At 34.0% G+C, this 14,215-nt stretch overlaps 1 protein-coding gene across 1 annotated transcript in view; it reads right to left on the reverse strand.

The window, feature by feature from the left end:
- Positions 1-1,694: 1,694 nt before the first annotated feature.
- The window catches only part of LOC120624156 (hemicentin-1-like), a 300,069-nt gene continuing 287,548 nt past the window's right edge, over positions 1,695-14,215 (reverse strand). The window contains exons 15-17 of the mRNA XM_039890530.1: positions 6,265-6,363; positions 3,195-3,358; positions 1,695-1,884 (exon numbers count right to left, since the gene is read on the reverse strand). Coding sequence (XP_039746464.1) covers positions 1,765-1,884; positions 3,195-3,358; positions 6,265-6,363 — 383 coding nt within the window. The 3' untranslated portion in view covers positions 1,695-1,764. The remainder of the gene's footprint in view (positions 1,885-3,194; positions 3,359-6,264; positions 6,364-14,215) is intronic.

A 14,215-nucleotide genomic window follows, 5' to 3' on the forward strand; every position in this document is an offset into this window, starting at 1 on the left:
TTTATCACAATGAATGAATGACACAGAATGAACAGAATATTATTAATATTAAGAAACAAGAACTATTTTACAATAATGAGGATGATATTGTAATGCATATTAGAGAGCATTTATGTAAACTACAATTTTGTATATTTAGTAGGCTATATAGGCGCGACTTTTCAGAAAAATTTTAACACACAAGCTTTGAAAACTCAAAAAATCTGGAAACAAAGTAATCCCCAGAACAGAAATGAAAGTAGGTATATTGGTACCTTTTCTCCAGATATCTAGTAAAGGCATCGAAACTCAGTTCTTATTGGCATATTCATAGGGTTTCTATTGCCTGAAAATCAGTTTGTCTAGTGACATAATACCTACCTTAGAAACTGAATTTTCCAGATTGGACCTAGGTGCATTTCATTTTATGTTTTGTTATTTGTTGTTTGAATCCAAAATGGCGCTCCGTCCGCGCTTTGTAAGCCTTTTCTTTATTGCTCAAAGAATTACAGCCGCTTTGAGCTACTGTTTTACAATTTCCAACTATCCGACCAAAATACGTTAAAAAGTTTCATAGAGTTAAAATTAGATTAAAGTTCGGCGAGCGGAAATTATGGTTGCAATTTTTAAAGTTTATATTTTGGCTCACAAAGCTCTGTTTTCACTGCGACACCGGTTAATAATTTTTTTCTTTTTTGTGTTTTAATGGATAATTTTATCTCCTTTTTTATTTTGACTCAAATGTATTTATTAATCGAGTTTGCTACAAAAGTGTGTTTTTAAAAAAACAACTCTAAATAACAAGTAGCAAGTTGAAATAAGTTTTAACTTTTGAAACAGCTTGGTTGTTTTGCGTCATACTTGTAAATAGTAGTTCAATATAAATTAATTTGACTTATGTTATATGTATAAGTCAGAAGAATATTTAGATCTTTTTTTAATCAGACGCTAAAAGTATGGATTTAAATAAAATGTCTAACAAAAAAAAAACATCTGATAAAATATTATCACAAAACAAACATTTATACCGAAAACGAAAGTGCTGTGAGAAGATAGGATTACAAGATACGCTCTTCAGTTTCTGTTAGTAAAATAAGTAAACTGATATTTAATTTAAAATACATAGGTTATATATAATACATTGGTATTATTTTATGCGTGCCGACAAATACTTTATTTGCCATGAGAAAAATAAATGATTTACTTAACATACCAAATAATATTTTTTTTTTACCTTATAAAAATTGATAACAGTTATTCTGTCGCAGTGTAAACGTGGCTAAAATGAAACTTTCATAATAATATTTCGTGCTGTACTTGCCATCTGATGTTTTATTCAGAAACACTCGGAATCAATACGAATGCAGTTTTCGAACTAGTTATTGATTAACAAAGCCGTAGCGCTAAGCGACTAAGCGTACCAGTACGATGCCTTGTAGGAATATACCACAACCCTTAAAGGCTATTCCCAGAGTACTAGAAACTCGGCGCAGACCAAGTTTAAAAAAAATCAAATTAAACCAGTTCTCTTAAAAGACACCACACAAAGTTCGTATTTCAATTTAAACATTTCCCTCAATATAATTTTTCAATTTTGTAATAAAGTTCACCGTATATCGTCCTCTTATGAAACAAAATCAAAACATCAAGTGAAGAACACTTGGGAACTCATATGGAACTCACATAACTGTTCACTCCAATATGTCTCATTCATTAAAATATTTAACACTCCGCAATAAAATCACATATTGTTATTCCCCATTATAAAATGTCACTTCACACTATCTACACACAACTTTCTCTTGCGTTCGCTAAGAGTGGCGTTCTGGTCGTAACCACTTCTCTCCTTCTAGATAAAGTGCCACTTGTTACACTGCGCCGGTCCTCCGCAAGTGTACCAATGCTCTAGAACAAAAACATTTCCGTAAATTTTTATCCTATACATATTTTTGTAAAACATATTATAATACACTGTATTGGATATATTATCGTTAGGTCACATAGCCTATACTATATAAATAAGGTTTTTTATAAATAAGGTTTTTTATAAATAAGGTGTCGTTGGCTACATCTTAGCCTACATTCTGGAGGCTAAGATGTAGCCAACGACACCTTATTTATAAAAATCGGCACAATATGGGCGTGCCAAAATAAGAACATCTATACATGGATTTTTAAACATTACACTGTGGTGGTCGGGTAAGAAAAGTTATGTGGAACACTATGAATAAACTCTTAACTCCCATCTTGTGCGTATTTTTCGCAATTTCCAAGTAACGTGATGTTATGGGCAAAGTGTATCTACATAAGATTGTCAAGGTGATGGCCTGAATGTAATTTTATACATTGCCTGTTTTGCCTACACTGGATACACTTCTATCTTGTTCGTGTAGTTGTAAGCTCGTTTAACACTATTTATTGCATGCGGTGTTTACCTGTAATTAGATTTACATATTGTCTGTATACCGCATAAGCTAATTTAAATTGTTTTTTTTTATGTAAAGCTGTTGGTAAACAAAAAAAAAATTATACAATGATTGCATTTATACAATGACTGAGGAATTAATGTTTTGTATATCTAATAATGATCCTTGAAAAGCTGCCTTTTAAATTCTTAATTATTTCCGACATAAATATATGTCGGAATACATGTTTATAATAGACTAGCTGACCCAGCGAACCTCGTACTATCTCAGAATAAATAAATGTAGTATATTGCATTTACTAGTATATGCACACAATAGTGTTACTCTTATTCGGATCTTAAAAAGCATGCACCAGATACGATGTCATTTGGACATTGTGAGGCTAGTCGTTATTTGCAAACATTTTTAATACTACAAACTTTCCGGAGTCGGCCTTTCTCGAGTTTTTGTGAGACTAACGAATAGCAATTAATTTTAACATGTATATATCAATGTATATATAATTCTCACTTGTACGTTATATTAACATGGCTCACTTGTACGTAATATTTACATATACTCAGCGCTTGTGAAATAATAGTATTTGTAAAGACGAATACTATTATTTCAGGCTGTAATCTTATTAACACTGAAATAAAATATTGCTCATGTCCCTTCTGGATATATCTATCTGGATGACAGCTTTCTAATGCTGAAAGAGTAATTGAAATTTGTTCAGTAGTTTCAGAGTTTATCCAATCAACAAACAAACAAATCACTCTCTATAGTATTAATAAAGAAGCATAATACCTGAGCATCGGACGCTGGGGTGTTGGGCGTGTGTGGGGTGTGGGGGGTGTTGGAGCGCTCATGTAAGCTGTGCACGCTCCTAGACGATCCAACTGGCGGCGACACTACAACTCCGTAGGGAGGTGGCTCTGGCGGCCGCTCAGCGTCTCGTGTGCAGTTGAAATCTTGAAATAAATAACTTCTGTTACTTACAATATGACAACAATACACAGTTTTATATTTTCATTGAAGTACTTTATCTACATTAGGTGGAAATATCAAAGAAACAAATTAAGAAAGCATATAAAAGTATAGAAACGAACAGGATTTCAACCTGCATCGCTCCGGAAATCGTAGTTCCTAGTACTAGAACGGAGTAGCCGGAATTACGATCCTTTATCAGACCTTTATCAGTCATATAGTGACTGTTGTCACAATATATAGTTTTTGATGACCTCCCTAGCAGCAGTGGGGAGCATAGTAATGTAAAAGTGGGAGGCCCAAGAGGAACAAGTTCTAGTCCCGGCACACACCTTCTACTTTTAGGAGTTATGTGCATTTTTAAACATCATCATAAATCCATTAACTACAAAGCACGGGTCTGCTTTTAGAATGAGAAGAGATTAATTAACAATAAACCCCTTATTAATAAACGTGGTGAATGAAGCATTGGCGTAGTTACGCAATGTTTTATCGCGTTCTTATTTTGTAATGTGCCGTCAATTAAATTGTGACAAAACACTGCGTTACTATTCCGCCGTAACACCATTTACATTAAGAAGGAGGTATGGAGTCAGGGAAGACTGTTTCTAAGTAACAAAAAAAAAAACAATATAGCCATTTGTAAGTAAGAAATAAATATCTTTCCCAGCTACCCATTTACAGAATATACACAATCGCACCCATCTTGCCACTTTCCACACTTCTTTTGTAGTGACATCTGGGTTATTGACGTAGAAAAGAATATTAAGAAGTAAGAGTAAGTCTTGGGGCCGTCCTAGGGCCACCACTAATTGCGACTTTTTGTCGTCTTGGCTTTTTGTCGCGGTCACTTACTGTCACCCACGATGCGCCGCAGGGCTAGCACAGGCAGGAGACAAAAATTATATACCCCGATTATATCCCCAGACAGGGGATATAATTATCTTCTCCAACGGGGACATGGAGTAGGAGAAGTTAATCCCCGTTAATTACACATATATAATTTGGATATTATTTCCACTTGTACGTCAATGCTCTGAGAGTTGATAAAGCTATAGGAGAAGAACAATTTTTATCCTTTCCCCGAGGAGATAATTGTCTCCTGCCCATGCTAACCGTGCTGGTAAATGTAACAGAGCGACAAAACGCGCTAATTCCTAAAATGGATTTCAAAGAACTTGCTGCGATTTGTGGCCCCGCGGTTCGCACACCCTAGAGTGGTCGGTTGCTGGAACTATTTAGCACCGCATTGTACAGTACGTAAATTAAATAAATAAATAATTAAATATACTACGATAATGCCCACATCGCCATCTAGCCTCAAAGTAAGCGTAACTTGCGTTATGGGTACTAAGATGAGTGATGAATATTTTTAAGAATAATATACATAAATACTTATAAAATACAGATGAACACGACACTGAAAAACATTCATGCTCATCACACAAACATTTTTCAAGTTGCGTGAATCGAACCCACAGCCTTCGACTCAGGAGCAGGGTCGCTGCTCACTGCGCCAATCGACCGTCAAATATTAAATTTACTGTAGTATTGTCTCGTATATGTATACTGTGTGCGCACTACAATATATCTTCATAGCACTCCAATGGACAATAAGTCACGGCGACAAAAACTACAATGAACGGCGGCCATAAATCTATTTAATATTATTATATTTTACACTAAATATATTTGTCAAGCTACCTGGCGCAGTTGTTAGCTTGTTACAACTTGTTGTAAGTTTGGATTTAAGAACCAAATTAAACAATATTTATTGGCCAAACAGGTGGAATTCCAAGAACATGTGGCGGAGTCGTCTTTTCTCTAGAGACAGTCTGTACTTTACTATACTTTACTTTACCACTTAATAATTTTATTACTATTATATTACACTGTGTATCTTAATAAGTTAATGATATATGTACGTTTTTATTTTCAAGTTTATATAATGTTACTTTAATTTATTATTATTATTGTTGTGGATTTATTTAGTTAGTTTTTTTTTTTAAACTAAGCTTAAAATGTGGTCAGTGGATGGCTACGTATTTCCGTGGTGTTACCTGGTACAAGGTGCCAACTGAAAATCAGCGCTGTATGCTCCAACTGGCGCATGCAGCACAATGCTGAGCTGGCACCTTTTTTCTAGTTTGTGCCACACATAACATATGTGGTGTTGTGAATATTGTAATGTGTGGCGCAATGTAAAAAATAAATGTTTCTTTCTTTCTTTCTTTCTTACAAACTTAGCCGTAAGCAGGTCTTATAAGTACGAGAACTCGGGTTTGATTTCAAGCATGGGTAATTTGGAAATTTATAATTTCAGAATTTTCTGTTTTATTAAATTATTATTTCTGCGAGAGTCTTCTTTCTGTATTAAAGAAGTCTTATCGATACCGCATATGAGGGTATTTTTTTAAACGTGCCCTTAATATTAAAATGTAGACACTTTTCAAACTCCATTACCTACCTTGGGGAACCTAAGAAATAACTAAGTAGAGTTTGAAAACAGTTTTAAATTCTTTGTTCCAGGATACAATCGCACCTAAAGATACTACTTACCTTCTTAATTTTAAATTCTCTAAACACGAGTAAGATTTAGCAGCTAAGTTTGAAGAATGTATTTACACTCAGCTTAGGTTATATAAAAATTAACACGACTTAATTATAGATAACAGACTTATCTTTTCAAAGTAGCACTTTGTCTAAGTAGGTACTCATGCGGGTGCCAGTACCACTCTATATCAGCATATATTTTTTTTATAAACAACTCTTGTAATTTTACAGAAAACCACTCATTTATCAGGGACAGAGAGTAAAAAATATGCTCTCTAGGTCTAGATGGGTAGGAATAATAGTTCCTCATTTGCAGAAAACAAACAAACGCACTCACCTTTCCCGAGTGGCACTACATCTGGGTTCTTGTCGTCCGGTTGGAGGGGGGAGTGGTTATGCAAAGCGCCTTTGTACGCCTTCCCCGTCTGCAGTGGCGCTGCAAAATAGGTCTTTGTTTAACGAGATCGTGTATGAAAAACGTATTACATTAAGGTACGATTGTATTAGTATATTGTCGAAAGCCGGTTGGCGCAGTGGGCGCGACCCTGCTTTCTGAGTCCAAGGACGTGGGTTCGATTCCCACAACTGGAAAATGTTTGTGTGATGAGCATGAATGTTTTTCAGTGTCTGCGTGATAATTTGTATATTGTAAGTATTTATGTACATTATTCATAAAAATATTCATCAGTCATTATAGTACTCATAACACAAGCTACGCTTACTTTGGGGATAGATAGCGATGTGTGTATTGTCGTAGTATATTTATTTAATTTTCTGATATTCTGTCGGTAGCATTTTGATAGAAATACACATACATTATACATACATACATAGGGTACATTTGCGATACTGAAACTGCTTGAGACTCAGAACACAAAAAATAAAAACTCTGGTTTGTTCACACAAGAGTCAATTTTTATTTTTAAATTAGTTTTATTAGAATATTTGTTCACATCTTTGACCTAACCTAACCTTATACGTAAAGTAACATTCAAGTGCCTTAAGAATAAAGAGTAATGCCCCAGGTCGTAAGTTTGACATTTTCGATCAGTAAGACGCAGTTAAATGTCACTCCATATTTCTCCATTTTAAAGTTGAGCGCTCGGATGGTATGCCATATTAACCTACAGTAAAAGTCTTCGATAAATAATAATATAATTCTCGTCAAAAAATGTTCATGAATTACTTTTAATATTGAATTCTTATCTAAATAGACATAAGCAATTTATTGCTTTTCCCTATGCAGGGACGTTCATTGTTGAGGATTTCCTATTACTGTAAGCTGAATTATGACCACAACCCTTTATTCCGAAGCAACTTTACTAAAATATATTTTATTTTCAGAACTTAATTATTTAAAGATTACCTACTCGTATAATAATATCATAACCTCTTAAGAAGGCTGAGAGTCACTAAGCGAGGGATGGAAAGAGCTATGTTAGGAGTATCTCTACGTTATTAAATCAGAAATGAGGAGATCCGTGGAAGAACTAAATTTACCGACATAGCTTAACGAGTTACGAAGCTGAAGTGGTAATGGAAGGGGCACATAGCTTGGAGAAGTGATAGACGTTGGGGTTTCAGAGTGTTGGAGTGACAACCCCGCACCGTTAAATACAGCGTTGGTCGACATCAAAAGATTCGCTGGATACAAGCGGCCCAGAATCGTGGAGGTTAGAACGGCCTACAAAAGACTTATGGCCAGCCGTGGACGTCAATCGGTTGACTTGGTGATGACGATGGTGAGTCATTTATTAACCGATGTGCAACATTATATTTTTGTTTAAAACGGTATGCTTCTCAAATGGCCAACTGGTCTCTGGTTTTTTTATCAGATCAGGATCTATTGGAGGGATCCTGGGTAAATTGAGGGAAGTCGTCTAGACACACTATAGCGATTTGAGTAAAGATACGAGTTAGCAAAAACGTGAAAACGTGCGTGCCTATAAGATAAAAATAAAAGGATGCTTTTATACGCAAGTAAATAAACTATGAGTGACACCTATTCGGACATATAATACATACATATAAATAAACTTACGGAGAAAATCATGTCAATATTCTCGTAGAACTACCTTAAGAATGTGTTGCGGGGAATATTTTTACCGAATAAAGAATTCAATACAATTTCTGCGCGACCTTATTTTTCCGAACGAAACCCAGACTCCTAATATATTATTTATGTTCCAAATACACTAAGATAATGATGACACGCCACCGATATCGATATTCCGTGTCAAAATAATAAGACGGTCGGTTGACACGCCAAACATCATTTAGGTCTTGTGTGCTAGTCCTGGTACTACCATGGTACAGAGAAACTAAATGATTGCGAAAATTATTGCAAGAAAATGATTGCAAATATTATTGAAAATATAAAAATAAATGAATATACTGACATTATTTTTTGACTCATCGAAGCGAGATTTTCGAGTTTACTCTGTTTAGGTTTAAAACATTTTGTTTTAACTTTTAAAGGATTATTTTTAATTAAAATTCAGAGAAGGATATACACCTACATACAAAAATTTAATTATGTTTTTTTAAAGTAATACTTTAAAATTAACCGATTCATTCGCGCGCATCATTCTAGCAAGATTATATAAGTGAACCTGTCTATAACTATCTATAATATACTGCTTTAAGATATCTTTGATCCTAATGATCCGAACAGAAGTCACTTTTTACCCCGGACAACTGTCGGAGGATTTAGCAAAAAAAACATTAAGACATCTAGTGATACTAAACATTCAAATGATCTTTCCATTATAGCAATATTATTCGATATCGGTAATAACTTGAAATTTAATACTGCACTTCAAAATATTCAAATTCAGAACATGATTTTCATTTTTGTGGCCTCGCGGTTGTAGTGAAAACTTAATAAAAATGTCGGCGACTGACGAACATCTGCAACATCTGTTGAAATGTGGAAGGACATAAATCACATTTGAAACGCTATAGAACTCTTGCCGACATGAAATCAAGACGCTGTGCCGTTCAAGTTTTGTATTCAATTCATTCTTTATGCGGATGTGGACTGTCAGCAGCATACTAGCTAGAAATCTAGATTGGCAAGTCTGAACGCTCACGAAAACTTTGGCAACATATTTAAATTATTTTTTACTTCTTGGCTTACTTTTTTAATTATTTTAAATGAGATCGTGATAACAAAAAAAAAACCTTAAGCTTTAGTTTAAAGTTCACGCCGTCATCTCACTACCACGTGCACATTTTTTATGTGGTGTACGCATCATAAGTGATATCTTTGCATCTACTGAATTAAAATATTTTTGACTTTGACTTTCATATTGTATCGCCTTATAAACAACTTAACGAAATGCAATTTTGAAGTGTCATTATTGTAGCTAGTTGTTCCCCACGGTTTCACTCGTATTAACTATGAGTCGCGATAAAATCTATTCTAATGATATAAAGAGTGATGATTTGGTTGTTTGTTTATTTGTTAACAGTAAATCTCACCATCGTGGTTAGTACTTTAGTTACTATGCGGAATTGCATGATGTACGAATACTATGAAAATTAAGCTTAATTTTCCGCGAAAAGCAGGAACTGATCGGTGTATTTTATAATTTCTAAAATTTTTATACTTCACACTAAACAGATCTTCGACAATCTCGCTCATTTCACTCCGATACCGGAGCATCCCCAAAAATTGAACATATCCCGAGGAGATTCTATTTTAGCCATGAAGAAATTATAAATTACACCGTACAGATTCTACTGCTTTACGCGGAGGATAACAAATTAATCTTAATTTTCTTAGACTTAGAAGGACAGTGACGTCTTAGTAATAAGGTCCCGTTTTAACCTAAGGGTCCGTACCCTTAGGTTACAACGGGGTTATAAATCCTTTAATATAATTATTTTCAACCAAAATTTTTTTGACAACCTCCGTAGCAAAGTGGTGAACACTTTAGTCTTATGGAGGGTCGATACCTGGCAATTTGGGAATTTATAATTTCAAAGTGGGTGCCAGCCTTGACTAGGTAACATCCTAAAGACGTGCGCTATAGAAGATATAGCGTTCCAGAGAGAAACTGGATTTTATCATTACTTACAGCCAGATAAGATTGCAAATAAAAACAAACTTATCGTGAAGTAATAAAAAAGAAAGGGAACCTGAGAACAAACTACTTAAATGTCGAGTTCTTAGTATTGTGTTTGAAATCGATACGCGAGAAGAATCTGCCTTATTTTTCACTGTACACCAGCAATTCCAATTTACTTTGTGGTCTCCGAGAAGTTTTCTAACGAACATGAAAAACGTTCTTGGTTGTGTAACAGTAATTCTTCGGCGATATATCTGTTAGTTTCTTTTTTTTTTAATTTGGTGTGGTGTTTCAACCATTTAGAGGTTGTAATTGTTTTTTCTTATTTTAATTAAAATGGAACATTTTAGTTTTACTTTTAGTTGCCTTTTATTTTAATTACTTTTTGCCAATGTGTTTGCTAAGAAATTTAATAATTGTAATGTTACATACAATTATTAAATTTCTTAACGACATAGTTTCTTGAAATAAGGCCTTTATAGTTTTATCTCTCACAAGTAAAACAATAGATCAGTTGAAAAATGATAGTGGAAAAATGATAGTGCTGAGTTTCTTCACGACATAATTTCGGTACAATATTCCTTTAGAACCAATGGTAGGGACCATACAAACACTGACGTTTCAAAAGTATTTATAATTGGCATACTTGTAATAAATGAATTTTTAACAATAAAAAAATAAATAAAAAAAATCGCATCTAGTAAGCGTAGATTGTGTTATGGGTACTAAGATTACTGATGAATATTTTTATAAATTATATTCATAAATACTTATAATAAACATATTATTATACAACACCCAGGCACTGAAAAACATTCATGTTCATCACTTAAACTTTTTCCAGTGGTGGGAATCGAACCCACGGCCTTCGACTCAGAAAGCAGGGTTGCTGCCAACTGTGCCTATCAGCCGTTAAAATAACTATTATTAACTTATTTAATGATGTTTGACGCACTAAGACGAATCGTAGACTACTTATTTTATGTACATTCAACTGAAATAAACATTCTAATATCTCAATCTTATGTAGCCTTATGTATCAATATACCAATATTCTATCTGGCGTAGTTGAACAAAGAAAATAATATAGGTATATACATTTTTATTTAATATTTCCAGTTGGATTATTAAAGTATATATCGTTAAAAAACTATTATCTGTAAGTAAATAAGTATATTTAGTATTTTGTTCTGAAAGGAATCTCTGTCTAGTCTATTTATTTTTCAAGTTATTTATAAGTTGAAAGTAACTTTATTTATTTAAAATATAATCATCTGATTATTTTTTTCTTAGGTCACTTAATATTTATTGTATATTAAGTAATAGTGTATAGTAAGGATTGTGACCATAAAGGTCACAATCCTTTTTAATTGTGTGTCTGTTTTAACTAAAACACGTTCACAAAACGAATCGAATAGCTGCAGTGCTTTATGTTTGGCTATAAAATATTCCCCTATCTCAAATTTTACACGTAGCTACGACATATATCATTATAATACAGCTGTTGTTTCAGTTGAAAAAAAAAATTATCGTGGACATTTTTCGAGCCTTTTGCGTTTGAATTGAACATAAAAAAACCTTCTTTTTTGGATGTTGGCCAAAAGCTTTCGGATGTCCGTGATCAGCTTAGCGCCCTGGTTTTATTTACGATAGGATTTAGAAGTCATCTTCATTCCGCGGAAAGATTCAAGTTTTAATCCGGATTCACGGCAGTGAATCCTGAGGAGCATTGATTAATTCGTCTTTCTTGCGGCTTATTTCTTATCTCCTATTTCACTTTTTTTATGGAGTTTGCAAAAACTTTTTATTTCCGATGTAATAATTTGATGTAAAAAGAAAATGGAAAAAGCGAATTAAACGATCTTTTACTCTGACTCATTCTTTTTATACAAAGAATTAAGAACATACAGAACCCTTATTCAGCCATTATTGCATGCAGTGCATTGCGTTCAAAAACAACAACGCAAATCTCACTTCACACCCGCGCTAGCTAGTTCGCAAACTTTTCCCAATTTCCCCATTTTATGGTAAACGTTTAGATCATAAGCGGTAAAATAGTTAATATCACCTGCTAAATGAAATGAAGTGAAATACCTGTTCTTGAAACGCTTCTAAAGAGGAGTGTTTTTCGATGCTTTAATATCAGTAGTGTATATGGTTTCTGTAGGTTCTTAATTCTGTGTTTTCAGAATACATTGTCCAAAGAACCGCATGCCTCCTTTTTCATGGGAAATATGAATTTAAAACCGATAACGAATGGAGATTTATCTGGTCAGGAGCCATCTTAATAGTGCACACAATATGAAATTAGGTTTAGTTAATCCTTAAATCCTTTTACTTTGCAGACATTGCAGACATAAAGTCACAGTGAAACACCTAAATCCGGAGGCGAAGGCGCAATTTTAATACGCCTGCCCTAATAGAAACGTCGCAGATATTGGGCGATCTTTATCTACACTCCTCGCCCTTATGTCCCTTTTCTGAAACACGGGGGAGTTCCTCGACGTAAATGAGGCCTCGTGTATTCTCTGTTGAAATCCTTAATGTCTCTTTTATGACACAGACGAAAAAAAAATGTAGATAAACCTAAAGTGCGCTTTATACAAATAGGTTTTTAGAAGATTCTTTGAGCGTGTTGAGTACTTTCGGAGGTGTTGAGTGAAACCATTACTGACAACAACACAAGAATTCTAACGAAACATTTTGACGGCGTTTTAGCGAAGCATGTATGCTGGATGAAATTTCCAGTAACTGGAGTACTGTGCGTCCTTTCTCGGGCTACTTGCGTTTAACAAAGAACGTCGCTGATCTAGTGGTTAGCATGGTTAACTACCGATTATGATATCCTCCGTTCGAATCCCGGGATGGGCCAAAAATTATTTAAGGCATTGTGTATTTTCTATTAAAGAAGTTTCAGTACTAGCCCGGAGTTTTGGTGGCATCAACCCCCGTCGTTACGGTTACGGTCTAGTTATTATCACTTGATTGTGGAAATAGTCGTTAAAGCACCCGGAAAAAAACCAAAAAAGCCCGGGTCTATGCTCTAAAACTCCTGTGAAAGACGAGGCCTGTGCTCAACAGTGGGACGTTAATAGGATGCGAATGATGATGATGAATAAAGAACGGTCAACAGATGATCGTTTAACAATAAAACGTTTAAAAAACTATTCAAACTACAAAATAAAAATTATGTGAATTCACATAAATTTATTGAATGAATAAATAAATGAATGAATGAATGATTTATTTATTTCTCCACATTACTTATTAATGTATAAGTACAATATAATGTTGCTTACTGGCTATTTTGTTACACAGTTATAAGTCGGGACTGATGCTTGAACTAGGTAAAACCTGTATCTCAAGCCACCAGACCCTTTCCTCAGGATAAAATATACAAGGATGAATATATTTTCATTCATTCCTTTATATTTTATTATAATATTATTTACAAATGTTTTTTCTTTGCAAATTAACTGAATGTTACGAATAAAAAAAACAAATAAATCATTTCTCAAATTACAACATGTCAGGAGCAAGAAGCGGACGCTAGAGACTGCGTGTTCTTTGGTAGAATCATATTCTTTGATATTATCAAAATATCAAGACAATATTATGTAAAGCGACCGAAGGGATTTTTTTTTTAAATAAAAGTAATTTAAAATGAACTTTAAATTTTGCTTTTGTAACTTATTATCTAGGGAAAGATAAACAGCATAAGGGGCATGGCAAGAAAAGCTTCTAGCTAAGGAACCCGTAACAGTGGTCTAATTAAAGCACCCTTTAACTTATCAGAGCTGCTGTGTCCAAAGCTCGGGTTGCTAATATGATCTCCAGCCCTTGTTAGGATAGACACATTATGATAAAAAAGGACATAACCTTACTGAGACTGAAAACTTTAAAAATGAAAATAATCGAAATACCTACCTAGTTAGAATTTGGTTCTGGCATAATTCATGTTCCATGTTCCTTTATAATTCACCCATCATTTTATGTTGTACTTAGAAAACAATATGTTTTATCACCTTTACAGCGAAGCGCTGTTTTACCAGTTAACGTTATAGCCAATTTAAATGTTAGTCAAATGATATTTATTAAATGAAAATTCTTCTCCTAATCATTTTTACAAATACAAAAATTCACAGAACTTTATGAAAAAAATATGACACATTACGTAAACGTTGTTTGTAAATTTAAAATTTGTTTTCGCAAATG

Source organism: Pararge aegeria, chromosome 5 (genome assembly GCF_905163445.1).
Source record: "Pararge aegeria chromosome 5, ilParAegt1.1, whole genome shotgun sequence".
Classification (NCBI taxonomy): Eukaryota; Metazoa; Arthropoda; class Insecta; order Lepidoptera; family Nymphalidae; genus Pararge; species Pararge aegeria.